The sequence below is a fragment of the Theropithecus gelada genome, chromosome 5, assembly GCF_003255815.1.
Source record: "Theropithecus gelada isolate Dixy chromosome 5, Tgel_1.0, whole genome shotgun sequence".
In the NCBI taxonomy this organism is placed as follows: Eukaryota; Metazoa; Chordata; class Mammalia; order Primates; family Cercopithecidae; genus Theropithecus; species Theropithecus gelada.
Window position 1 is genome coordinate 140,746,312 of NC_037672.1, and position 27,421 is coordinate 140,773,732.

Here is a 27,421-nt window from a genome sequence, read left to right on the forward strand (position 1 = left end):
AAGATTGTCTAAAATATCAACGAGGTTAAATTCACTACACAGTTTGTTGAAAGGAAAGTATGAGCTTCATCTTGAAGGGGTTATTGTTGTAAGCATAATACCTTTTATTTGGGGTATTCCACTCATTCAGTATATCTTATTTCTCATCCATTGTGACCAAAACACTATTTTAATACTTCTTAAAATATTTCAGACTTCAGAAGTTTGCAGATATTTAAATATCATTAGTGTCATGGTGTGAAACTGGAAACTAATGAATATTGTTATGGGATAGTCAATATGATGTCTCGAAAAGAAACACTTCTGTTATTCTTTTCTATTTTATTATTATCCTAATTTATCTTTTTTATAAGATAAAAAAGATTCTATTGGAAATACATAATACATTGTTCAGCTTGATGTATTAAATAGTGTTATTGGGGAAAAAGAGTCCTAGTTAACAGATTTCTTTACTCTTCAAACCATTTTAAATGGGAAGCTAATTTACCTAAAGTAATGAGGGTGATAGTATTGTCTTTGAGTATCAGGAATACATTTTTAAAAATCTTTTTGTTGTTTGTTTATATTGAGACAGAGTCTTACTCTGTGACCCAGGCTGGAGTGCAGTGGTGTGATCTCGGTTCACTGCAACTTGTGCCTCTGGGGTTGAAGCGATTCTTGTACCTCAGCTGGGATAACAGGCTCACGCCACCAAGCCCAGCTCATTTTTGTATTTTTAGTAGAGATGGGGTTTCACCATGTTGGCCAGGCTAGTCTCGAACTTCTGACCTCAAGTGATCCACCCACCTCGGCCTCCTAAAGTGTTGGGATTACAGGCATGAGCCACTGTGCCTGGCCAGGAATACATTGTTGTTTTTTTTTTTAGGCATTCACAATTATATTCAGTTTTTAACAATAAATGACAACTCAGCTTTTAAGTTTTACAACTGTAATAAGCATTTTGAGAGTAACTATAAAGGATATTTTATAAAAATGTTAAAATTATCTCCCAGTTTATGGAGAATAAATTGGGGATGGAAGTAGATCTTTGTACTCAATTTCATAGGCTCAGAATGCAGAGAAGTACAAGGAATAACAGACTAGGATGTACTGATTATGATTAGAAGCATATATAACAAACAAGAAGGCCCTTGAATTTCTGAGGAATGCTTCTATCTTGGAAGGCCAGTTATCCTTTTACCAAGCATGTAGTTTTGGTAGAAATGAAGTTACAAATTAGATTCAGGGGTCTCAGTAGGGGCATAACCTGCCTTTTTCTAAATAAGATGAAAATATTTGTTGAAAGTGTCAGAATTGGGGAGTAAGTATTAATAGTTTTATTGAACCGAGCCCTTTAGAGATTAATTGGCAGTATTAAAACTTGAGAAAATCAGTTTTTAAGGGGGTATGTCTGATTCTCTTAGGATGTAGAATTTAGATGTGTATTTAAAAATATTTTTGATTAATCCCTGGTCACTGCTTAAATTTCTGAGTCCTCATGGTGCCCCTTTTGCTCAAAGTTGCAGTTTTAAACATGTGGTTTCTGGAACTTTTTTTTTTCTTTGGCAGAAAGATTTTTAAAAAGGTACACTTTAAAATTCAAATATTGAGATTTTCTGACTACATAGTTCTTGAAATTTGACTATCACATTTGAGTTTATTGGGTTCTGGTTAATCTATAGTACTGCTGTATTTTAATAACTAATGTATATTTTAAATAATTATCTGAAATGTTGGAGATTTAAATTTACTCATATTTTCTACTGTCCACTGGTTGATGCCTATTAGAAATTTAATTTTGTGGAATCTTGGTCAGCCACTTGACTATGATGTTGAAATAGTAGCTGATAATTAAAACCAAAACTCAAATCAGGTAATTTTGTTTTCATCTTAACAGTTACCGACACCGTAGAACAGAGCAGGAGGAGGATGAAGAACTACTAACAGAAAGCTCCAAAGCAACCAATGTTTGCACTCGATTTGAAGACTCTCCATCATGTATGTTAAACACAGTTGTTTTTTAAAAAATTGCCCTTTGTGACATCCTTTGGTTAATGTTTTGGATTTGTGTAGGCTACTATCTGTGAAGCAGATTTTTAGTAATCTTAGATGTTTATTGGTTGTGAAATAAACTTCAGATTTTGATGGAGATGAGAGCATATTATAGGACAGTAGTGCTATGTTTCAAAGTTACATAAAATGTCATTGTGTTTGTTATTGCCCTGAAGTATATGTAAAACTAGGGATCATTTTGCTTTATATTTGTCCCAGATAAGAAAACTAATTTATTTTAAAAAAGGTACTTCATGAACACATCTGCTTAGTTATTTTCTGATGTTTTTATATTAATTTGTTTTAATATTTTGTGAAATGTATTTGTTTGTTGGTTAGCTTTTTATCCTCAAGTGTTTTTCAAAAGGAAATGGGGGGTATGCTGTGTACATATTAAAAAAGAAAAATCAGGTGACTGTTATGTATATTTGGTAATTATTCTGGGGAGCAAAATAAGTAGTATACCCTGAAAGAGAGCACATTGGAATGTATAAGATATATTGGAAAAGTAACTTAGGAATTTCCTATTTCCTTTTTTTTATTAGAAAGAAAATAAAATCTGCAGATAACCTGTATCTGGTCTTTATGAAAGCTGAAAATACTTGGTTAGGAACACTTGGGTTGTCATTAAAAAGACAAGAGGCCAAAGAGTCTCTTGGACCACTATATGGGTAACATAAGAACTGAGTTGTTGGAGTGGGTACTCTTGATTCCTGCAGTCATGTTTCCCGCACTTGGTTATCTTCCATGTCCAGCGTATCTACTTCAGACCATGGCAACTACCTCTAGTAGTTTGGAACTTGCAGAGTTCCTATTCTTCAAGAATCCTTTAGTAATGAAAATGAAGTCAGTATATATGTGTAGGCCCAGATGAAGAGATTGCCTTGTATTTCTTGTCTTAAAATGCGCATATTGTGCTTTTCTTTTGTTCTTAGATGTAAAATGGGGTAAACTGAGAGATTATCAGGTCCGAGGATTAAACTGGCTCATTTCTTTGTATGAGAATGGCATCAATGGTATCCTTGCAGATGAAATGGTATGTGTTGGTAGATTTTTTGAAGGGTATGTTTTGTATTTAAAATATCGTATACATTAAATTGACAAAAATTTCTTACAGTCTACAACTGTTAGCAAATGGATCCTCTCTGAAACTAGTGTAAGCAGCTTGCCTTAATTGCGTGTGATCTGTATTTTAATTGTGAGAAATTTCCATCTGTGAAAATATAATAAATTTAAAAACAATACATTTGAGAAACATGTTTTTGGATGACTTTTATAGTACACTGATTTATTTCCTTCCAGTTCTGTAAAACACAAGTGAGGTCATTAGTTGTTTATAAATGATAAGAATTTTTTCCAGGTGGTAGCTTGTACAATTCTTATAAAACATCTTTTGTTAACTGCTAGTTATGTAATGAATGTTTTAAAAAGTTTCCTTATTGCTATAGTGCTAAAATGTTTAATTGGTTGGAGAAAGTATGAAGTCAAAAGAAACGTGTTTCAATGCTAGCTGTGCTAGATGGCTTTGGGAATGTCACTTCAACTGGGCCTTATGCGGGTGATAATACCTCCTTTAGAGACTTGTGAAGATTATATGACATAACACTTACAAACTTTGACATACGTTAAGTTTTTGCCATTTATTAACTATTATAAATATGTGGCATTTCTCTTAAATATTTATCTCTGTTTGTTGGGAGGTATAATTTTGAAATAATGTTTTTGTTTTTCATTGCTTCATGGTTATTTTGAAATCTTTTAGGGCCTAGGAAAGACTCTTCAAACAATTTCTCTTCTTGGGTACATGAAACATTATAGAAACATTCCTGGTCCTCATATGGTTTTGGTTCCTAAGTCTACATTACACAACTGGATGAGTGAATTCAAGAGATGGGTACCAACACTTAGATCTGTTTGTTTGATAGGAGATAAAGAACAAAGAGTAAGTTTCTAGTATTTCATTACATTTTTGATGCTAAAATAATTTGAATTCAGGCTTGAGTATGGGTATAATGGGAGGAAGGATAAAAGAGACCGGATCTTCGCAAATATTAGTATTTACAAATGTAGCATCGTCTTGGTGGATAAAAAACAGCACTTCAGGAGGTTGAGGCAGGCGGATCATGAGGTCAGGAGATCGAGACCATCCTGGCTAACACAGTGAAACCCTGTTTCTACTAAAAACATAAAAAATTAACGGTGTGGTGGCACACATGGCCTGTAGTCCCAGCTACTTGGGAGGCTGAGGCAGGAGAATCGCTTGAACCTGGGAAGTAGAGGTTGCAGTGAGCCGAGATGGCGCCACTGCACTGCAGTCTGGGCGATAGAGCAAGGCTTCATCTCAAAAAAAAAAGAAAATCATACTGGAAAGAAGACACTAGAAACTGTAGAAAGCTGTAAGAATATATAGTGTTTCCCTTTTGGGAGTGGTTGTATAAAATCAGTGGTTTTGCTCTCATTAGAAGTATTTTCTCGTTTTTAAAAGATGTTTTGAAATGTGAGTTGGTTGGAAATTTAAGGAGCCACATTTTTAGATGAACGTGTGTAGTGGTAATAGTCACAGAATTACGGTTTTTAAAGACAGTTGAGTCATATATAGTTATTTGGTGATTTATTATGATATCTAACAAAATAAGTTAAAATTTCGATCAGTTAACAACATCCTTGTGGGAAGAAGAGATGGAAATAATAACATTAGTATATAAAGCTCAGATTTGGAAATTTATTCAGACTCTACTGAATAGCTGTGTACTTGTTTTTTATTTCCTGTTCATTTACCTGTGAGTGAGAAGTCTAGATTTTTTTTCTTTCCTTTTCTAGTTACGTTGGGTATTTTAAGTTATCAATTTTTGTTTGTTTGTTTGGGAGCCCAGAGAGTGGTAATTACTTAATAACCACTCTTTGCTTCAGTTTTCTTACCTTTAAAATAATACTATTAGGAATGTGTTAATACATTTATAAACCTGAAAGGAATGCAGATGCCTACTACTGCTAACTATCTTTCCGCCCTGTTCCTTTCTTTATGTTAAAACCTCCCTCTTTTTTGTCTAAACCTGTCTCCTAAGGATTTCCATATCTAGTGGAATTGCAGAAAGCCATTTTAAGTGTCTATTGAATTTTGCACGGGTTAACTTTGTCAGTTTTTAAAAATTTAATGGTTCTGACATTTAAATGATTAATGATGTTGCTTTAGTGTTAAGAAAGCTGATTCTAAACATTTGCATAATATAGCTACTCTACTCCTTTTTAATATTCCCACCTCCTTTTACATATTAGATTACTTGTCATCAGTAAATTTAATGCGTGGTTTATTCCTGTGTGATGTAATTTTTTTCTCTTGTTACACAGGCTGCTTTTGTCAGAGACGTTTTATTACCAGGAGAATGGGACGTATGTGTAACATCTTATGAAATGCTTATTAAAGAGAAGTCTGTGTTCAAAAAATTTAATTGGAGATACTTAGTAATAGATGAAGCTCACAGGATCAAAAATGAAAAATCTAAGGTAATTTGATACTTAGATGTGAAAAGCCTTCATGTAAGAATTTGATTGAAGTACAGATTTTTTTTTCGTCTAACTTTGAGTTATGAGATACACGTGCAGAACGTACAGGTTTGTTACGTAGGTATGCATGTGCCATGGCGGTTTGCTGCACCTAGCAACCTATCATCTAGGTTTTAAGACCCGTGTGCATTAGATATTTGTCCTAATGCTCTCCCTCTGCTTTCTCCCCACTCCCCAGCAGGCCCTGGTGTGTGATGTTCCCTTCCCTGTGTGCATGTGTTCTCATTGTTCACCACCCACTTATGAGTGAGAACATGCAGTGTTTGGTTTTCTGTTCCTGTGTTAGTTTGCTGAGAATGATGACTTCCAACTTCATCCATGTCCTTGCAGAGGACATGAACTCATTCTCTTTTATGATTGCATACTGTTCCCTGATACATACGTGCCGTATTTTCTTTATCCAGTCTATCATTGATGGGCATTTGGGTTGGTTCCAGGTCTTTGCTGTTGTAAATAATGTAATATGCAGAATATTCTAATGACGTATTTGGTTCTTTTCTTTCAGTTGTCAGAAATAGTGAGGGAATTCAAGACTACAAATAGACTATTATTGACTGGAACACCTCTTCAGAACAACTTGCATGAGCTGTGGTCACTTCTTAACTTTCTGTTGCCAGATGTGTTTAATTCAGCGGATGTAAGTATTTCCTGATGCTTTCTGGTAATAATAATATTTTGCTTAATGCTATATATTTTTGTAATAAAAGTGGCCTGTCTTTTAGCGTGGCTTGAGATTATTATTAATTTTTTATGCTTTTATGTATATAGTTAGCCTGGTGTTATCTCCTAGGTTGTCTCTGTATAATGGGAATTTACTTTTGTGCCTTTAGTTTCAATCTTACTTCATTATTATTATTATTTTATATTTTTTTGAGACATAGTCTCACTCTGTCATACAGACTGAAGTGCAGTGGTGCGATCTTGGCTCACTGCAACCTCCACCTCTGGAATTTGGGTGATTCTTGTGCCTCAGCCTTCCCAATAGCTGAGATTACAGGTGTGTGTCACCACGCCTGGCTAGTTCTTGTATTTTCTGTAGGGATGAGGTTTTGCCATGTTGTCCAGGTTAGTCTCAAGCTCCTGGCCTCAAGTGATCTGCCTGTCTCAGCCTCCCGAAATGCTGGGGTTATAGGCGTGAGCCACCACGCCAGGCCTCAGTCTACTTTAAATCATTGTTTTCTGTATCTGAAATGGCATAAATTGTCACTTCTATTTGGTAAGTCATGTTAGCCTGATCTTGTTTCAGTGGCTCTAGGTTGACTGGTTATGGTTTTAAGGTGCTGCTCAAGGTATTACTGAAGTGATTTGTATACCTCACATTGCTTATGTTTTAAGTGCCAAGGGTGACTGTCAAATTTAGTGAAATCCGTCTGGCTTTTCTTTTACTATAGTCTAACAAACAAATATAACCTAATCTTTATGGATTATTTGTAGTCATAGAAATGATAGCAATCGTTAATTAGCTATTTGAACTGTTAATAGTAATATAATAGCTATGTCAAGAGTTTTTGCTATTAGAAATTGCAGGTTTTTTTTTTTTTGCTGGACCAGCGTTTATTTTTGAAACTTTGTTTGCATAGCTGGCATCTTGTGTGTGTTGGAGGGATTTGAAGAGCACCACGTTAGTATATTTTTGTACAGTTAAGTTATAAAAAGGTATTAATTTTGTTTTTTTCTGTTGAAGATTATTTTGAAAGAATAGTGATTTTGTGTTGTAAAAAGATATTTAATCAAACTCGAAAAGCAGTTTTAGTTTCGATTTTACATATTTTGATGTTCTTGAGATAATTCCTTTTTTCTCACTACATTGACACTTTCATTTACTTTAGTTAAAGCAGTGAATTCTAAGATGATGTTTACTCAAAAACAAAGCACATATATAATACATATTTTCAAGAGATGAGGTTAGAGAAACTGTCCTTGTATCCTAACCAAATATTAATGAAATGCTGGTAATTTCAATTTCATTTAGTAAGTTTGATTAAAATTGACATTGTTCTGTAAACTTGTATTTGAGAAGTCTGAATGGTCTTAGAGAACAAACTATAAAATGTTTTAATTTTCAAGCTTTTATGAAAATTGAAAGATATTTTTCAAGAATATTAATTTTCTAATTCTATAGAACTTGCTTTCCAAGTTATCTTTTTACTGTGAAACTTGTTATTTTGATGTTTTCGAGAAGAATATTTAGAAGGTAGTGTGATTTCTGATCTACTTGTTTTAAAATTTGTTGATAACAGTGACACAGCAGAAATGGGGTTGGACTAAGTGTGTTTTTTTTGTGGGTTACAATTAAAATTACTAATTCTAGAAATCATTTCTATATCTGGTATTATAGGGTATTTATTAATATTATCTCTGATCTGAGTATTTTTTTTGGTTAATCTAGGACTTTGATTCCTGGTTTGATACAAACAACTGCCTTGGGGATCAAAAACTAGTTGAGAGGCTTCATATGGTAAGTATTTTGGAGTAGTGTTAAAGCATATTTCTGATGGGAAAAAGGATAAAGGTTTAAATTAGTAGATTATTTTCCTGCTAATAAAAAGCTCAATGGCTTAAGAATCAGATCTGCTTAAATTCTGACACTTAACTGTTACATCTTACAATCAATGTAGGGGATGATGTGTGGTTGTTCAGTGTTAGAACCTAGAGTGGAATCCTGACTTAAGGGAAAAAGTAATCTCTTACAGTTACACAAAGTACAGTGGGGGAAAGAAGAATTGCATAATAATTAATATAGACAAGTTTTTGTTGTTGTTTGATCTTGGCTCACTGAAATCTCTGCTTCCCAGGCTCAAGCAGTCTCTCCCCACTCAGCGTCTAGAGTAGCTGGGATTACAGGCATTCGCCACCATGCCCAGCTAATTTTTGTATTTTTTGCAGAGACGGTGTTTCACCATGTTGCCCAGGCTAGTCTCGAACTTCTGAACTCAAGTTATCAACCTGCCTCCCAAAATGTTGGGATTACAGGCATGAGCCACCACGCCTGGCCTTATAGACACGTTTTTAAAGCTTAGTTCAATTAACATTCTGTAGAAGAATCTAACAGGTTCACTTTTGAAAGGGCAAAAGATCCATCTGTTTTTTCTTAAATCTAGTGACATTGTGTGTAAGCAACTGCCTTGCATAATGAGCAGAGTTAGTATGTTTTTGCTTTGCTGCGTAGCTTTGTTTTTACATGCAGCTTCCTGGGACGGTTCACAGGTAAAATTGGTAGGTAGAGAAACTTCTCTAACAGACCCCAAATTAAAATACCCTGGTCAGCAGGTTAAAGCAGGAGCTTGTAAGAATGTTATATAAAGCCCTTAATGACCTAACTCAGGGATTTTCAGCCTCCTTTGACATTTTGGTCTGGGTATATCTTTGAGAGGGGTAAGGAGAGAGGGGAGAACGTGATTGTCCTGTGTGGTGTTGTATGTTTAATAGCATCCCTGACACTTCTACTCACTAGATGGCAGTAGTAACATTCCTCCAGTTGTGACAACCAAAAATTTCTCGGACATTGCAAATGTCCCCTGGGGAACAAAATTGTGCCCCTCCATGACCTAACCTTTTAAACGTTCTTTGGCATCTGTTTTACTTAATATATTGAGCTTTAATTTGATAGATTGCTGATAGAATCCTTTTTCCTGGTCTCTTTACTAATACCTAGTCCAAGACTCAGTGACATCACCTCCACTGAACCAGCCAGGCTGAGGCTGGCCTAGTCATCTGTGTATTCCATCTTTAACAATCTGAGCACCCTAACGTTATAGGACTTTGCAGAGGATATTGAGATGATTCACAAGTGTTTTCTATACTGGATTGTAAGCACAAAGGCAGGAAGCACATACTTATTTGTCTTTGTATACCTGGCACAATGCCTAGTTAGAGTGGATATTTGAGCAGGGAAAAAAAATTAAGTTCATAATTGTTCAAATATTTCATTATAAAGTACTTTAAAATTCTTAAATACTGAGCATTTTGTTAAATATTTGAAGGTAGTAATTTCCTAGCTACCTTTATTTCAATTCAGATGGCATTCATGCGTCTGAGCACTCTCTTCGTGTTTACTTAGACCAAGGATTGTGGAGTGTATATGTAATCTTGGGGGTAGAAAAGGAGGCAGAAGAACATGATTTTTTTCATGCATTTTTTTTCCCCTTATTCTTCTGCTCTTGGCTTTCCTGTAGTAAATACGTAGGTACATCTAGGTAAAGCAAACAAATAACCCACAGAGCAGAATCAACCAGATTTGGAAACTGTTTTGTTCACAGGGTATTTTGAAAATGCTTATGAAGTCAGGGAGAAGAGGTCTTGTAGCTACCTTTCTATTTTCTCCTGCTCTTTACTTTGAAGTTTCTACAGTAGCACCTGTGGTCTCATAATGAAAGGAAGGTTTAGAAGTCAGTATGGATATGCTTAGGAATGAGATAACTCTTATTTGATGCGTTAGTTATCTAATGCTGCAAAAGAACCCCTTATTCCCTCCACCCCCCAAAAACACCTTAACCCCCCTTTAGGGGTAAATAAGACTCCCTTATTTCCCCCACCCCCAAAACACTTAATAGTTTATTAACAACCCTAGAATTTATGGGTTGACCGGGTGGTTTCTTTGTGGGTTACACCTGGGTTTATCCAGTTAGATTTATTTAGCTGGACAATGCCAGAAGAGAACCAGTTGGAGCTAAAGGTCTTTACTTACACATCTGGCAGTTGTTGGCGCCTGTCAACTAGGGCTAAACTAGCTTTTCTACATGGTGATATTAGAGAGATGTTGATGATACTTTCCCCAGTGATATCTAATTTGTTTTGTGATATAGTCACTGTTTTTAAAAACCAGTGTAGATAGAAGAGAGGTACAAAAAAGTGTATCTTTAGTTGTATGGTTAATTTTAAAACTTACTGTTTTATGAAAATGAGTGAACTACTACTACATATAACGTGGAAATGTCTCATTATTTAATAAAAGAAACCAGATATAAATGGGTGCTTATTGAGTGAGTCCATGTATATAAAGTTAAAAATGATAGGCGAAATTAATTTATGGTGTCTAAAAGTAAGAATATTGCTTACCCTTGGGAAGGAGAAGAGGGAATAGTGACTGGAAGGGACACAAAAATGATTTCTAGAGTGTTCTATTTAGGTAATAACATGGGTACTTTTACAGTACTTGAATAAAATTTCTAAAACTGTACACTCATGATTTATTGAAGTGTATACTTGTATATTCCTTCCGTAAGTTAGGACAGTAAGTTTAAAGACCAACCATAAAAGAGATCTTAATGAGACCCTTGCCCATTCTTAAGCAATGTTAGACAGTCTGCATGCAAGTAACTAGTTTTAGACCTGAAAGGCAGCGAATTGTTGAAAACATCATTTTAAAAATTTACTACTGTTTTTAGTATTTTATGGTAGTATAACAGGTACATACTCATTATGTATACAGGCACATCTCATTACGCTTTGCAGTGCCTCACAGATACTGTATTTTTAAGAAAAATTTACTTTTCAAAACAAATAGATTGTTTGTGGCAATCGTGTGTCAAGGAAGTCTATCAACACCATTTTCCCAAGGCATGTGTTTACTCTGTTTTTAAAGCAATAATGTATTGCTTTAAATAATGTATCACATTTTTAAAGTAATAATGTATTTTTAAACTAAAGTATGTACTTTTTTTAAGACATAATGCTATTGCACACTTAATAGTGTAAATGTAACTCTCAGGTGCACTGGGAAATGTGACTTGCTTTATTGAGGTAGTCTGGAACTGAGCCTACAATATCTCTGAGGTATGCCTGTATTGAATAAGTAATGATCTTGTATTATTACCCTTCAGGAACCCTGTAGTAATAAATTATATACAGTTAGCCCTTCATATCCGTAGGTTCCACATCCATAGATTCAATCAACTATGGATTGGAAATATTTGCCCCCAAAAAAGATAAAAATAAAATGGATGGTTCCATCTGTGTTAAAGATACTGACCTTTTCCTTGTCATTATTCCCTAAACAGTATGGTGTAACAAGTATTTACATAGCATTTACATTCTATTAACTGTTATTACAAGTAATCTAGAGATGATTTAAAGTATATGGAAGGATGTTTGTAGGTTATATGCAGATACTACATTTTATATAATGGACTCGAGCATTTGTGGCTTTTGATATTCAAAGAGAAGGGGACGGGAACTAGTCTCCCAGAGATACTGAGATATGACTGTATTTGCAGGAAGAGGTCCTAAGAAATCACTTGATACTCATGAAGAGAAATTTCTTTTTCATATATTTTATATACAATTCTAAGATGCTGAAATACGACCTTATGTGTAATATTGGTATTACCTATTTATTTTTGTCCTTTTTAAGGTTTTGCGTCCATTCCTGCTTCGTCGAATTAAGGCTGATGTTGAAAAGAGTTTGCCTCCAAAGAAGGAAGTAAAAATCTATGTGGGCCTCAGCAAAATGCAAAGGGAATGGTATGTGTTCTCAGATGTAGTTGATAGCACTATTGATTCTTCCCTAAATTTCATTTGTATTTTGTTTTCCTCATTTGTGTTTTCATGGAATTGCAGTTTGCTGGATTGAACTCAACCTGAAAAGAGGTTTCTCATCATGTAGTAGAGGTCTTGCTCATTAAGTTCATTATAGAAAATTTTGAACTTACTAGATGACAGAATCAGGATGGAAGGCTTATAAATCCAAAATTAAAATTGGGATTTAAATCAATGGGTTTCATATGAAGCCATCTATTTGGGTTTTTTAAGAAGGAAACTGTGATAGCACAGTGTGGGAGATACACAGTTCACTTAGTAGTTCATAAATACTAGGTCAGCAGTGTAAAGTGGCTGCAGAAGAAGATACTGTTATGTAAGTTTTGTGTTCAAAGGAGGGGAAATAAATTTACCCTTTTCTTTAGTGGTCTCATTATATTTCATGTATATTTAAGTGCATACTTAAATTTTGATAAGTATTTGCAAGAGACCAGAGTTGTTTGGTTAAAGGACTTAATATCATATAGAGAACTGGGCATGTTATCTGGGTAAGAGGTTATCTGTAGAAGGTGGTCGGTCCTAAATGTCCTCAAAACTTTTGAAAGAGTAGCAGATACTAGGCTTAGCTTGGATGGCTCTAAAACAGAACTAAAATGAGTCAATGCTAAGAGAAGACAAATATTTTTTAGTTAAACATTTGAGTGAACTTTATATCAGAATTGAGATGGAAAGGTCTGCCTTGTTGTTTAAGCATAGATTGCTTAGGCTACTTATTTTGTTCAAAGGATCCAAGGCTCTAAAACTTTAGTGCTTAGACAAATTACTCATTCTTTCATAACAATGTCTAAATTCTTAGTATACATTCAAGGCTTTTTATAATCTGGCCTTAGCTTATGGCTGTAGTAGCTTCACAGACCTACCTCACAGACATAGCTCCCTCCCCCTATGTATTTATATATATATGTAAATCACGTTGTATTCATATTATTCTCATCATCATGCCTTACCATTTCATTAGTCTTCTTGTCTTCTCAGATGTTAGGGTTCTTACGTAAATGCTGCACTAGCTATGGGGTATATAAAAATCGAATAGTGGCACTTTCTGTTGCAAAAAACCACAAACTAAAATTATGTTTAAAACTTACATTTTTTAAAGTTTTGCTTTATTACTTAAAGATATAATATCTTACTGCTTTGTTTTAATTCTACCCAAGGGAACTGTTTTTGTACTTTTAAAATAATATCCTCAAGGCCCAAGGCATAAGTGTGAACATTATAACACTATGTACAATAAAGAAAAATGGAAGCAAAAAGAAAGAGGTTACAGATGTTAAATTCCTAACCATCCCTAGAAGTTGATGAGTAGTTTCTTACAGATATTTGGGGGTTCAGGTGGGGAAGGGGATTAAGTATGTAAAGTGGCAGGGGTTGATCAAGGAACATTTAAGCTCTAAAAATATTTTTCTTCTTTGAATAGGTATACTCGGATATTAATGAAGGATATAGATATACTCAACTCAGCAGGCAAGATGGACAAAATGAGGTTATTGAACATCCTGATGCAGTTGAGAAAGTGCTGTAATCATCCATATCTCTTTGATGGAGCGGAACCTGGTCCACCTTATACAACAGATATGCATCTAGTAACCAACAGTGGCAAAATGGTGGTTTTAGACAAGCTGCTCCCTAAGTTAAAAGAACAAGGTATCTGTTACCCGTATCAAATTATCAAAACTGTTTTAAAATGCTCATGTTAAAACAAAGGAGCACTATACTTTGAAATGACTGCTCTGATGCTTTCTAAAGTTGAAGTGTAGAACATTAAAAAAACCTATTCATTATCTGAACTCTAACCCCCGCTCCTGATTTTAGGCCTTAAGTCTCTTAGAAGATAAGCAATAGTTAGAGCAACCATACTCCCTTGATTTTGGGAAGAGTTTACACTTTATATATACTTTCCTAGAAATTACAGCTTTCTGTCATAAAATGTGAAGATTGCACCTCCCTCCCACACATGGTTCCCAGATCCATTGTTAGACAGTGGTGGTGTGTTCCTGATATTGTTTTTTAATTATTTATGTGGGGTTTTAATTAGGTACCATGTACATGGACCTGAAACATTTTTATTTATAGTATGTTGACTTTTTATATGAAAAGGGGTATGTCTGTGGTGTGTGTTTGGGTATATTTAAATTACACGAATGTAGAAAGAACTTAGAAGCCAGCTTCCAATTTTAATTAATAAAAAATGTTTTTAGTCTACTATACTTTTCCTCCTCCCAGATTATTTGAAGCAAACGCCAGACACTATAGCATTTCATAAATTATTATCTGTCTCTTAAAGATAAGAAATATCACTGATACAGTATTAAGTGTACAGATTCAAGTTTGTTTGTGTTTCTCTCTGTATTTTAATAAGAATGACAGTTGTACCAGTAGATGAATCTCCTCTATGATACTATCAAAAGCATATTGTAAGAGTTGTCAGTGAATGGGTTTACTTTTTCCTTTTTATACCTTTTTGTAGAGATAGATTTTTTAAAAATGCTTTCCTTGAAAGCAAAGTAATTAAAGGAATTGAATTGGTGGAGAGGAGTGGCAGGAACTTGGTGGGAATATTCAGATATTAATGTAAAGTATATTAAACTCTGCAAGGAAAATGGAGACTATTAAATGTTCTCATGTTGCAGTACTTTTTGGAAGGCTGAGGTGGGCAGATCATTTAAGGTCAGGAGTTCAAGACCAGCCTGGCCAACATGGTGAAACTCCATCTCTACCAAAAATACAAAAAATTTAGCTGGGCATGGTGGCATGCACCTGTAGTCCCAGTTACTTGGGAGGCTGAGGCAGATGAATCACTTGAACCTGGGAGGCAGAACTGAGATGGCGCCACTGCACTCCAGCCTGGGTGTCAGAGCGAGACTCCGTCTCAAAAAAAAAAAAAAATTCTTACGCATTTGAGGTGCAGGAACGTGTGACAACAGCAGATTGTCAGCCTCCACTTCTAAGACAGGATCATTTCATAATTATTACTTTTCAAAATGATCCTTTGTCTTGATGCATTCTACTGAAAGTATTATGTAGTTGCCTAAAGAAGTGGAAGGCAGTCAGATAGTTTGAATCACGTCAGATAAGTGAAGGATAGTCATTGTAGATATATGAGGTACATATTATGGTCCTTTGATCTGGAATAGGTCTTCAGAACCAGGTTGAAACCTGGAGTATTAGGTGTGTGTTGGGGGTTTGGGGAGTCATACGCATTGAAGAGGAGTTGTGAAGTAGTGGAAGGTTATTTTTAAACATACGTGAGGTAACAAGATAATGATTATCTTACCCTTTGAGATGGGAAAGCCTTCCAGACCAGAGGCAAATATGCTTTTCTGTACAAATGTTATCCTTTTTTATTTGTGCCATGGTGAGAAAAAAGTGGGAAACGACTGACTGGGATGATAATGTGTAGATTTTTTTGCCCCCTTGTAACCAAGTAGGTAACTTTGGAATTAAAGATAATTGGTTAGTCTTACTTTTGGTTACCCTTAAATTTTTCTTCTTTTGAATATATTAATATATTCACTAACAGGTTCACGAGTATTAATCTTCAGTCAAATGACAAGGGTATTGGACATTTTGGAAGATTATTGCATGTGGAGAAATTATGAGTACTGCAGGTTGGATGGTCAGACGCCCCATGATGAGAGACAAGTGAGTAAAATTTGGGGAGGGAGATAAAAAAGAATCATAAATTTTTTGACAATCATCTTATTTTATCCGTAGGACTCCATCAATGCATACAATGAACCAAACAGCACAAAGTTTGTTTTCATGTTAAGCACACGTGCTGGTGGTCTTGGCATCAATCTTGCGACTGCTGATGTAGTAATTTTGTATGATTCTGATTGGAATCCCCAAGTAGATCTTCAGGCTATGGTAAGAGATAACAAATAAATGTATTCTGTGCTTAGTAGATGAATTAGTTAGGGTGAGGTAATTCTTCAGATATCAGTGACTTAACCCAATAGAATTTTATTTTTCTCCAATCCAGTGGTTCAGTGAGAGTATATTGAGTTGATGTTCCATCTAAATAAGGGTATTTCCATCTCAGAGATCTGCCATATCTTAGGACCCTGGAGTCCTCTGCTATATCCTCTGCATCCTATTGGCAGAAGGGGGAAAGGATAGAGTTGGGGATTTTCCAGGAAATTTATGAGTCAGACCTTGAAAGAGCCTCCTTGTCTCTCCACCCTCTTGATCAGACAATTGGACAGAACTCAAATCATGTAGCATAACTGACTGCAAGGGAATTGGTAAATTATATTGTTGTTGTATCACAGGACGAAAGAGAATTGAGTTTGATGAGCAACTAGCCTGTCTGCCACTTTAGATATTTAAAAGATACACCTGTGTGAAAGTACCAGTCAGATCAGGAAGATTATTTTTAGATTGACAGAATTGATACTGCAGATTGGCCTGACCCGTGATACTGGTGACCATAAACCCAACTGTAATTAGTCACTTTCTTTCTTTCTTTTTTTTTTTTTTTTTTGAGATAGAGTCTCACTCTGTTGCCCAGGCTGGAGCACAAGGTCCGCCTTCCGGGTTCACACTGTTCTCCTGCCTCAGTCTTCCAAGTAGCTGGGATTACAGGTGTGCACCACCACGCCTGGCTAATTTTGTATTTTTATTAGAGATAGGGTTTCACCATGTTGGTCAGGCTGGTCTTGAACTCCTCACCTTCAGGTGATCCCCCCACCTTGGCCTTCGAAAGTGCTGGGATTACAGGAGTGAGCTACTGCGCCCAGCCCGTTAGTCACTTTCATCTTGTGCTCTTACTAAGGTTGACTGGGGAAAATTGTCCAATTATTAGAAATAAAGGAGTTTTTTAGGAATGTAGTTAGCAAAAGTGAAACAGAAATTCCTATTCAAACTAGTTTGACTACTTGTATGTAGTTAATTGGGTAATATTTAAAGATTAGAATTTTTATGTTGTTTGCTAAGTTCATTGTTTCATGTCACTTTTTTGCCTGATAGCAGTAACAATTTGGGTTTGATATAGATAGAAAAACATTTTGAATTTAAACCTAGGGAAAAAGACTTAAAATCTTTTCTCATCAGACTTAAAAATTATAATTTTGTATATTGTTTGGAGACATTGTGTGTGTTTTATCTCTGTAACCTAGCAGAATTCATCTGATTCTTACAGATTCATTGTTACTACAAATTTTTAAAAGTTTTATACTTCAGAATATTTTAATTTTGTTTCTCAATGTACCCATTTCAGTGTTATTTATGTGATTTTTAAACTCAATTCAAAATAACATGGTAATTTATTTAGGACCGAGCACATAGAATTGGACAGACCAAGACAGTCAGGGTGTTCCGCTTTATAACTGATAACACTGTAGAAGAAAGAATAGTAGAACGTGCTGAGATGAAACTCAGACTGGATTCAATAGTCATTCAACAAGGTAAGCCATGGAACTTTAAAACTTTACCAAGCTGGATTGACACAACCTGTTTTTGTTTGAACATCGTCTTAGAAGATTCTTGTTACTAAGCATCCATTGAGTCAAGCTTGCAGCCAGTAGAGATTACTTGTATTGCAAATACAGTAAACTTTAGTTTTGTCCTTAAGATTTATTTGGGCTCAGGACAATTGAATTTTGAATAATGACTCTGCCAGTTAGCAGTTCTCTCTCGTTACATGAACCCATTTCCTCATCTGTTAAGTGGGGATAAAAATACACTTAAGGATTTTAAAGGATTAAAGGGGATAATGTATATAAGATATCTGATATTCAGTGTGGTGGTTAATGATTTATATATACTAATTACTCTTGATTACTGTGGGGAATACTGAAGAAATAAAAATCAAAGAGCCTGATTTTATTCTTTTTTTTTGTCTGCAACTTATTGAGTACCCACCAGATGCTAGGCACTGTTCTTGGTGTTGAGAATTCAGTGGTAAATGGAACATTCAAGTATTCTTACTTTAAAAGAGTTTACAATTTAGTTGGGAGGGCAGATAAAGTAAACAAGGTATAAGTAGGAGTAGGGGGTGAGAGTGGGATTTTATTTTGAATTGATTGAAGGAAACTTAAGTTCTCATTCCAGATCAGCTTTTAAGGATGACATAGTTTATGTTTTCATGAAACTTACTGTAAAGTTGATGATGGGAAATATAAAATTCAAGAAAAGGGGTGGGAAACTTAATAACTTCAAATGTTCATTAGTTTCCTTTGTAACTGCATTGTGAGCGTATATTTACTATGTGTCTAAAAAGCTGAAAGGCATATTGTTACATTGTTTACTGATTATGTAGGTGTCTTGATTTTGTCAGTCTCTTATTTCCATGTAAGAGAGTATTTTACATGTCTTTGGTATCCCTAATGCTATTCATAGTGTTGGCCATTTGTCTGCATACCGAAAGACAATAAATTATTGCTTATTTTTACAAATTGTTTCCATTAATAAAGTGTTTACTTTGTGCCAGGCAGTGTGAACATTTCATTTTCTCCTTTAGTCTTCATGCCAACTTGAGATGTTAGTATCAGAGGTAAAGGCTTTTGAGAGGTTAAATTACTTGTTCATTGTACATACAGCTGGGAAGTGACTCAAGGGGGATCAAGAACTTTGTTAACTATTAAGTATTTAATTAGGAAGGCCTTTGGGGGCTTCTCGAGGCTACCAACCCATGAGGTTATCTCATGGGTGATAAAATGGCTAATGTTTTATTTTTCTTCACACATCTGTGTGTTTTGAAAAACACCTGCCATGTGCTTCTTGTTCTCAGTTATTTTCATCCATGAAACACTTTTTTTTGAGGTGGAGTTTTGCTCTTGTTACTCAGGCTGGAGTGCAATGGCACGATCTTGGCTCACTGCAACCTCCACTTCCTGGGTTCAAGCAATTCTCCTGCCTCAGCCTCCTGAGTAGCTGGGTTTACAGATGCCCACCACCAGTGGTGCTTGGCTAATTTTTTTGTATTTTTAGTAGAGACAGGGTTTCACTTTGTTGGCCAGGCTGGTCTCAAACTCCTGACCTCAGGTGATCCACCTCAGCCTCCCAAAGTGCTGGATTACAGGTGTGAGCCACCACGCCTGTCTGAAACACTTTTTTTTTAAAGATTAAAAAACCTTAATTGATTCATAAATTTAGAAATCTTGAGGTTTTTTACTTCATATTTACTGTGGCAATTTTTGGAGCAAACCTTCAGGCTAATAGCTTTCTTGTGCCATTTGTAGACATGTTAGTCAAACAGCAAGCCTTAAGTACATACCTCTGTGTTACTGTTTTTTATTTGAGGAACATAATTGAAAATGAGAGTACACAAGCACTTTACATCTGAAGGTTCCCTTTCTGCCCAACTTGGAAGTAGCTTGTATAAGCATGAGACCATTTTGGTAGCAATGGCAGCATCCAATCCAAAGAAACGTACTTTCTGGATATTGCCTCACTTTCAGAGTCACAGATGTTTGGTTGTATATTGTGTTATGGGCCCCAAACCATGATACAAGTATTTAAAGAAGTTGTTGAAAACTTGGATCTTTTTCCACTTAATTACAAGTTGGTTGGCGTATAAAAATCAAAGCTTTGTTTAGATGTATGTGAGTGACCCTTGAGGTGGGTGAAAACAAGTCTTTCTGGGTTTTTGTTTTTGTTTTTATGTCTGTATTTTTGAAAACACAAATTACAAGGTTGTCCAAATTCCTGCCAACTGAAAATCTTTAGTAATTTATTAATGATGAGTTTCTTTGATGATCCAGATACCTTTTTTCACCAGGTGTGGTAGTGCATGCCTTTAGTCCTAGCTACTTGGGAAGCTGAGGTAGGAGGATGGCTTGAGCAGGGAGTTGAAGGCTGCAGTGACTATGGTCCTGTCATTGCACTCCAGCCTAAGCAACAGAGCAAGACTGCATCTCAAAGAAATAAACGAATAAAATAAGTTTTTAGGAGTTCCAGTTCTTCTGGAAGTTTTCTTTAAAAAGAAACTGATGTTACATATTTCAGTTCTGTGTAAAGTTTGGCCTGTGGGAAGGATTTTTCACTTTACTTTTCTAAGGAGAAAAAGCTGATTTGGGGAGTATTAGTAATAACACCTTTCTGCTCATCAGAAACTTGTGTATATAATGCTTCCATCTGTTGAAACTTGTAGGTTTTTGAAAACTTCGTCATATGCAGCTTTCACAAAAGATTATATTTCATTGACACAGTATACAGTAGGGTTCATTATATAATACATCAGCTTTAGGAATGTTTTGTAGCTTACCAACTGAAAATTTGGCATTAAATTTAGTGCAAAAATGAAAATTATCAGATGTGAATAAACAGTAAACAGAAATGATTGACATTTGAGACAGAATTATAAGGCATTAAACCTTACATTTAAAATTTCAAGTTTCCAGTAAAATAAAGTCTGTTCAGTTAACATTATACAACACCATCTTTTTTCAGGGAGGCTTGTGGATCAGAATCTGAACAAAATTGGGAAAGATGAAATGCTTCAAATGATTAGACATGGGGCAACACATGTGTTTGCTTCAAAGGAAAGTGAGATCACTGATGAAGATATTGATGGTATTTTGGAAAGAGGTGCAAAGAAGGTGAGATGTAGATTAAATAATGCTTTTAATATAGAATGTTTTAGACCAGAAACAGGAAATATTTGTTACATTGATGATAAATAATTTTATTTCCCTAACAAAAAAGCTTTTGTGTACCTGAAGTTAATTTATTTTGACTGCAGGTTTCATGCTTTCTTTGTTGTGAATCTAAGAAGTTGATTGTTTTGTTCTCTAGACTGCAGAGATGAATGAAAAGCTCTCCAAGATGGGCGAAAGCTCACTTAGAAACTTTACAATGGATACAGAGTCGAGTGTTTATAACTTCGAAGGAGAAGACTATAGGGAAAAACAAAAGGTAATTTAGAAATAGGTTTGGGTTACACGAAAGCTTTATTTTACTGGAAACCTGGAATTTTAAGTGTTACTGTAATGTCTTGTAATTTTGCTTAAAACAGCAGTCATTTTTGCTTATTCACATCTGAATGTTTTCATCATTATGTAAAATTTAATGCCAGTTTTTCAGTTGGGAAGCTCTGAAATATTTTTAAAGTTTTTGTAATGAAGGTTGTGGTGTATGTTTACAGTGAAATATATTCTTTTATGAGATGAATAGTAATGTGGGATGGTAACCTGATTCATTTTATTTTAAACAGCAGAAGTGGCTGGTAATAAACGGAAAATTTTCCTAACTTCATAAGTAATACTTGGTAATATAGAGATAAATTGAAAAATACCGATAGAGTACAAGAAAAAAATAATTCTACCCAATGTTTTTCGTGTTAACATTTAGGTCTATATCTTCAGAATTTTTTCTAGGCTAATTTGTGTCTACATTTTTCTCCTAGTTTAGATTTATATGAAACATTCAGTAGCGTTTCTCCCTCATTTAACAGTTGTTCCTTTAAGCAAGAAATACTGAATGCTTACACTGTTGACTGGACACTGTCTCATGTGTTAATTATATACATAATATTGAGCAAAGTATCATATTCCCCACCGTCATAGCTTATAGCCTAGGATTTTGTGAATATCTTTCCATTTACAAACATCCTTCTTGATGATGATTTGTTACTGTGGAGTAAAAGTCGGTGATCTGAGTTGTTTCTCATGTTCTAGATTGCATTCACAGAATGGATTGAACCACCTAAACGAGAAAGAAAAGCCAACTATGCCGTTGATGCATATTTCAGGGAAGCTCTTCGTGTTAGTGAACCTAAAGCACCCAAGGTGAGTTGACTGACACAGCATAAAAATATCTAAAAGTTTTGAAAATGTAATTTTTTTCTTATATTCTTTGGAAAAGATTGATAATTACATTTTGTGTTTCTTTTTTTTTTTTTTTGAGACAGAGTCTTGCTCTGTTACCAGGAGTGCAGTGGCGCAATCTCAACTCACTGCAACCTCCACCTCCCGGGTTCAAGCAATTCTCCTGCCTCAGCCTCTTGAGTAGCTGGGACTACAGGCGCCCACCACCACCCCTGGCTAATTTTTGTAATTTTAGTAGCTATGGGGTTTTACCATGTTGGCCAGGATGGTCTTGATCTTTTGACCTCGTGATCTGCCTGCCTTGGCCTCCCAAAGTGTTGGGATTACAGGCGTGAGCCACCGCCTCTGGCCTACATTCTGTATTTCTTTGGAGTGTACTCCCTTCTGTTTTTAGTTAACATTTTTAAAAAATTAATTTTGAATCTGTGCATTTAAAATTAAGATATCAATTCAGTTTTACTGAAAGATGCATTCAGTTACTTGCAGAATTGGCTGTCATGGTTTCTGAAGTGAGGACTAAGAATACATTTAAAACAAAATTTCTTTTTTATGGATAACACTTATTGTTATTTTTCTTTAGGCTCCTCGACCTCCAAAACAACCCAACGTTCAGGATTTCCAGTTTTTTCCTCCACGTTTATTTGAGTTACTGGAAAAAGAAATTCTGTTTTACAGAAAAACTATTGGGTACAAGGTAATTGAAATTATCCACCTTTCTGTTAATTCCTATCCAGAAATTACGGAAGGTATAAACATGAGTTATAAATATTTAATTTGGACCTAGTGGGAAAAATAATTGCTTTAGCCTAGCCTAGTTGTATATGTGAAATATGTAAACTTGGGTCTGTTATTCTTTAAAAAGAAAAAATAAGACTTCATGACTAATCTAGTTTGTTTTTAATGTCATAAATGCAATGTATCAGTGTATTTTCTCTCCTGGTTGAATCGAAACTTGTGAAATGTCAGTTAGTTGGTTTATCACATGCTCTTTAAAATTTACTGATTTAATGGCATAGGAAAATATCTTTTAGGTACCTCGAAATCCTGAGCTGCCTAATGCAGCACAGGCACAAAAAGAAGAACAGCTTAAAATTGATGAAGCTGAATCCCTTAATGATGAAGAGCTAGAGGAAAAAGAGAAGCTTCTAACACAGGTATAGCCTTTAATCAGTACAAACTTTAGTAACAGTTTGTTGTAAAGGACTGTGTTAGGTTATGTTGGGGCATACAAATAAATAAGTTTGTGCTTTTAAAGATGGAATACTTGGAGACAATTATGGGCACGTGGATAAATGCTCCATTTGATTGTCACTAGTTGAGGTAGTTGAGAAGACTATGGATTTTATTACTTTGGCTTCGGTAGAGTGGGTATCCTTTTTATCACCTTACTTTGAATGTTCCCATCTTTCCTATGAATTTTCCACATTGCTACCTAGTCACCATTTTCAATTATAAATCTTGGCTTGGTATTTTTTAAACATCCTTTGGTGTTCATCAAGGTATTTCAGAATCTGGCCTTTGACTTACCTTTAAAGCTTTATTTTCCTTCCATTTTTCTACTTGCTCATATTTTTGCCCTTTATGTTTTTCACTCTTTCTGGCCAACTGCTAATAATCCTTCAAAGCTCAGTGAAACTGTCACCTTTTCATACAGTGTTCCTTACTCTCTCCCACTCATATTTAATTGCTTGGGTATTTGAGCAATGTATAATGTGTTGTCAAAAGTGTACGTTTACGTACACGAAAAGTTACCACTCTAAAAGAACTTAATAAATAAACTAGCAGCAATTGAAAATTTGTTTTTGTAATATTTAGAAGGATTGCTAAAGTTTTCATAGCATGTTTTCCAGTTTAATGTGCTGTGATTAAATATTTTGTTTCTATTCCTGTGAAGGGATTTACCAATTGGAATAAGAGAGATTTTAATCAGTTTATCAAGGCTAATGAGAAGTGGGGTCGTGATGATATTGAAAATATAGCAAGAGAAGTAGAAGGCAAAACTCCAGAAGAAGTCATTGAATATTCAGGTAATTATTTTAACCAGGCTGTTGGAGTTTAGTAAGAGCTGTTGGAAGGTTCTTGTTTTCTTCCTCTGAATTATGTTGTGATTAACTAATTTTGTCACAACGTAATTAGTACCTTCGTTATTTTTTACAAATTAGAAAATGTCCCCTTCCCAAAAATAGCGTAATGGTTTCCTTTTTAAAAATTTTTTAACCGTAGCTAACTCTAGCTACAGCAGAGAAAATCAGAATAAGTCACTGGATAATTGCCCTTGCATTTTTATCTTAATTTCTCTCCATAACTTCAAGTATTATATGCTGTGTTTCCTGAAGTCAGTTGTATTATCAGGTTAATATGTGAGGGTATGCTGTGGTGAGTCTGCTTAGAATAGCAGAAATTTAAGAATTAGAAGATAAATAATCTAGTTGATCCCATTTTTGTTTACATTAAAGAAATAAAAATATAAATGATTTGTTTACTTTGTCCAATTTTTACAGCTGTGTTCTGGGAAAGGTGCAATGAGCTCCAGGACATAGAGAAGATTATGGCTCAGATTGAAAGGGGAGAGGCGAGAATTCAAAGAAGAATAAGCATCAAGAAAGCACTTGACACAAAGGTAATTTGCTTGTTAATAAGTTAGGGTAGTTAATAAAATAACTCCTAGCTGAGAGTTATTTTTATATAGTGTGTTGTAGTCAGTGATACAGTCACTTAGAGAGTGACTTTTTATAAAAGGAAAAGAGGTAAGGGTTCACAATTTAAAATTTCTTTGAGTAGCATTCAAATATGGTGTTGTCAACAGAATTTACCTATATGCTAGACTAATAGATCTGAGTCAGAGGCACTAAGATTAGCTTTTTACTAAGTAGAATCAGAAAGTCTTAGTCTGTATTTCTCTTAATAATAATAATAAAGACTATAAAGGTCTTTCAGGACAAAGGTTATATAAAGCAATTGAGGTGCTCTGGATAAAAAATTCTGATTTGAAATGCAACATTTCAGCTAATTATACTAAAGCTGCGTTTGAAATACAGATTATATAGCATTTGTATTTTATATAATACAAAATCTGACTTTCATAGATTGGACGGTACAAAGCACCTTTTCATCAGCTGAGAATATCATACGGTACTAACAAAGGAAAAAACTATACTGAAGAAGAAGATCGTTTTCTGATTTGTATGCTTCACAAACTTGGATTTGACAAAGAAAATGTTTATGATGAATTACGACAGTGTATTCGCAACTCTCCTCAGTTCAGATTTGACTGGTTTCTTAAGTCCAGAACTGCAATGGTGAGTGCTCAGGGCTTTTTTGTGTACTGTAGCCAAGTTCAGAGTAAGTATCATCTTTGGTATTCTTTAAGGTGACCTTAAAAAAATGTATGAAGTAGACATTTGTTACAATATTGTTAGTATCATAAAACCTAATAGCAGGGATAACTTACAAGTTTATTGATCCCATCCTTTAATGTCTTACATCTTCAAACATCACTATATGGTAAGACTAGCTTTTCAAGTTCTAAGTGGGAGGAAGTATCAGTTTCAACTTCTGAGTGTTATGACTTTTTGGTTTTTCAAATGAACATATTTCTATAAAGAAAAATGGTCCTTGCATTCAGGCATCTGCATACCAGAATGCTGAGTCTGGATTATTTTAAGATGGCTTATTGTAGTAAACACTGTTTTTGTACTGATTTAATGCTAGGTTTTGTTTTTATTCCCAATGTCTGGCTAACCATTTCTGACCAAATAGCCCCATTTCTAATAACCTAAAATTTGAATACAGAAAAGTTTAGCTTTGATGGATTGCTCCTTTTCTTCCTTATTTCACCACCATTGAACTTTGAGCTTCAACTTGTTTTCTGCCAGATGAGGATAATGCTAATAAGTTCTGTAGTCTTAAGTTTGGTATATTCTGGGATAAACAAAGTTTAAACATCTTTTTGTTTATAGTAAGATTTCTCTGTACGTTTAAAGTAAAATGTCACTTTGTAAGACAGTGGATAGTAAGCAGTATTTTCGTGTTTGACCACTGAAATTTTTATTTCACTAGACATCACTATTTTGTGATACCCAGGTTTGGGAAATGTACTAAACTTAAATACATGAAGCTACTTTGAAGATAAAACACTGTGTAAATATATAATTAGAGAAACGATCCAGTTGCTGAAAGCTTATTTCTTAAGTGGGAACAGTTTATAGAGTTAATAAGGAATAATTTTATAGTGATTGTAACAAGACAGTGCCATGTTAATTTACCTAGTACAGTACCATAATTTAAAACTCTGTTACTTCTTAACATGTTCCATGTTAAGATGCACAAAAAATGATAATGTACTTTTCTATCTCTATATACTATTTCTAAGCCTTGTGTGGTGTATTCTATAGAGTAGTATTTTAAAATTATTTTACTGTAGTTGTGTGTGTAGTAGTATCACTTACTATAAGAAAAAAATAATTTTGCCCTATAAGAAAGGGAGCTGCTAACCATGCTAGCCATGCAAATGGACTTCTCTTTCTTTCAGGGTTATCTGCTACTTCTAGGTTATACTTTAAATCTTTTCTGGAGACTGTATGTCCAGTTTGCCAGAGAGAGATGAGGTAGAACTCATCGTAGACTTCCATGGCTGGTTTTCCAAAATTGGGAAAGGTGCCATGTGATTGATTGACCACCATAATTCTAGTGATACTTTGAAGGGAAAGATTATACACACCTGTTAAAGTTCTTGTTTTTGACCCTCACATACGTACGCTATTAATCTATTTAAGTTTTGGATATGAGTAGCACAGTACTTATCAGACATAAACACTAAGGAGCAGTATTGCATATGTTATGAGATGTTCATTTTTATTGCTTTAATTCCTAAGTGAAGGAAGAATTTTTGAAGAACACACAGTAGTTTGGCTTTAAAGAATGGAGTAAAAACATTATTTACAAATATCTTGCTTTTAATCTTCATAGCATGAATTGTGTATGAAAATCGTTTTTTTTAAAATTAGGGATATATTAGTGGTTTTATACTATCCTATTAAAACATACTTTGTTTTAAAATTGAAATCATGAAACTTGTAGATGGAAAGTACATGTACTGTGTTTGTTTATAATTTAGGAGCTCCAGAGGAGATGTAATACCTTAATTACTTTGATTGAAAGAGAAAACATGGAACTAGAAGAAAAGGAGAAGGCAGAGAAAAAGAAACGAGGACCAAAGCCTTCAGTAAGTATTTATGAATATGTAAATATGTGGATAATGTAAATTTCTCCTTTCTAAGTATTTAACACTGCTTGGCTGTCATTGATGTGTTAGTCCCTGTTGTGCACCCCATCCATTGCCTTTAATTTTTTTTTTTCCCTTAAGGGGGAACCCAAAGTCATAATTTGAGATTCTTCCACTTTCAAATTTAGGTAGTGGTATAAATTTTTTATTTTTAGTTGTTATGAGTAGGTATATGTATTTATAGGTTACGTGAGATATTTTGATACAGGCATGCAATAAGTAATAAGGACATCGGGGT

General features: G+C 34.7%; 1 protein-coding gene across 2 annotated transcripts in view; it reads left to right on the forward strand.

The window, feature by feature from the left end:
• The window catches only part of SMARCA5 (SWI/SNF related, matrix associated, actin dependent regulator of chromatin, subfamily a, member 5), a 40,787-nt gene that overhangs the window by 9,395 nt on the left and 3,971 nt on the right, over window positions 1-27,421 (forward strand). For both annotated transcript variants that reach the window (XM_025385073.1, XM_025385072.1), the window contains exons 4-23: window positions 1,877-1,977; window positions 2,967-3,067; window positions 3,794-3,973; window positions 5,380-5,535; window positions 6,101-6,232; window positions 7,985-8,053; window positions 11,948-12,057; window positions 13,550-13,776; window positions 15,653-15,774; window positions 15,847-15,999; window positions 17,405-17,537; window positions 20,524-20,672; window positions 20,869-20,988; window positions 21,750-21,860; window positions 22,480-22,593; window positions 22,931-23,053; window positions 23,794-23,926; window positions 24,401-24,519; window positions 24,986-25,198; window positions 27,016-27,123. In XM_025385073.1, the coding sequence (XP_025240858.1) occupies window positions 1,877-1,977; window positions 2,967-3,067; window positions 3,794-3,973; window positions 5,380-5,535; window positions 6,101-6,232; window positions 7,985-8,053; window positions 11,948-12,057; window positions 13,550-13,776; window positions 15,653-15,774; window positions 15,847-15,999; window positions 17,405-17,537; window positions 20,524-20,672; window positions 20,869-20,988; window positions 21,750-21,860; window positions 22,480-22,593; window positions 22,931-23,053; window positions 23,794-23,926; window positions 24,401-24,519; window positions 24,986-25,198; window positions 27,016-27,123 (2,674 nt within the window). The remainder of the gene's footprint in view (window positions 1-1,876; window positions 1,978-2,966; window positions 3,068-3,793; window positions 3,974-5,379; window positions 5,536-6,100; window positions 6,233-7,984; window positions 8,054-11,947; window positions 12,058-13,549; window positions 13,777-15,652; window positions 15,775-15,846; window positions 16,000-17,404; window positions 17,538-20,523; window positions 20,673-20,868; window positions 20,989-21,749; window positions 21,861-22,479; window positions 22,594-22,930; window positions 23,054-23,793; window positions 23,927-24,400; window positions 24,520-24,985; window positions 25,199-27,015; window positions 27,124-27,421) is intronic.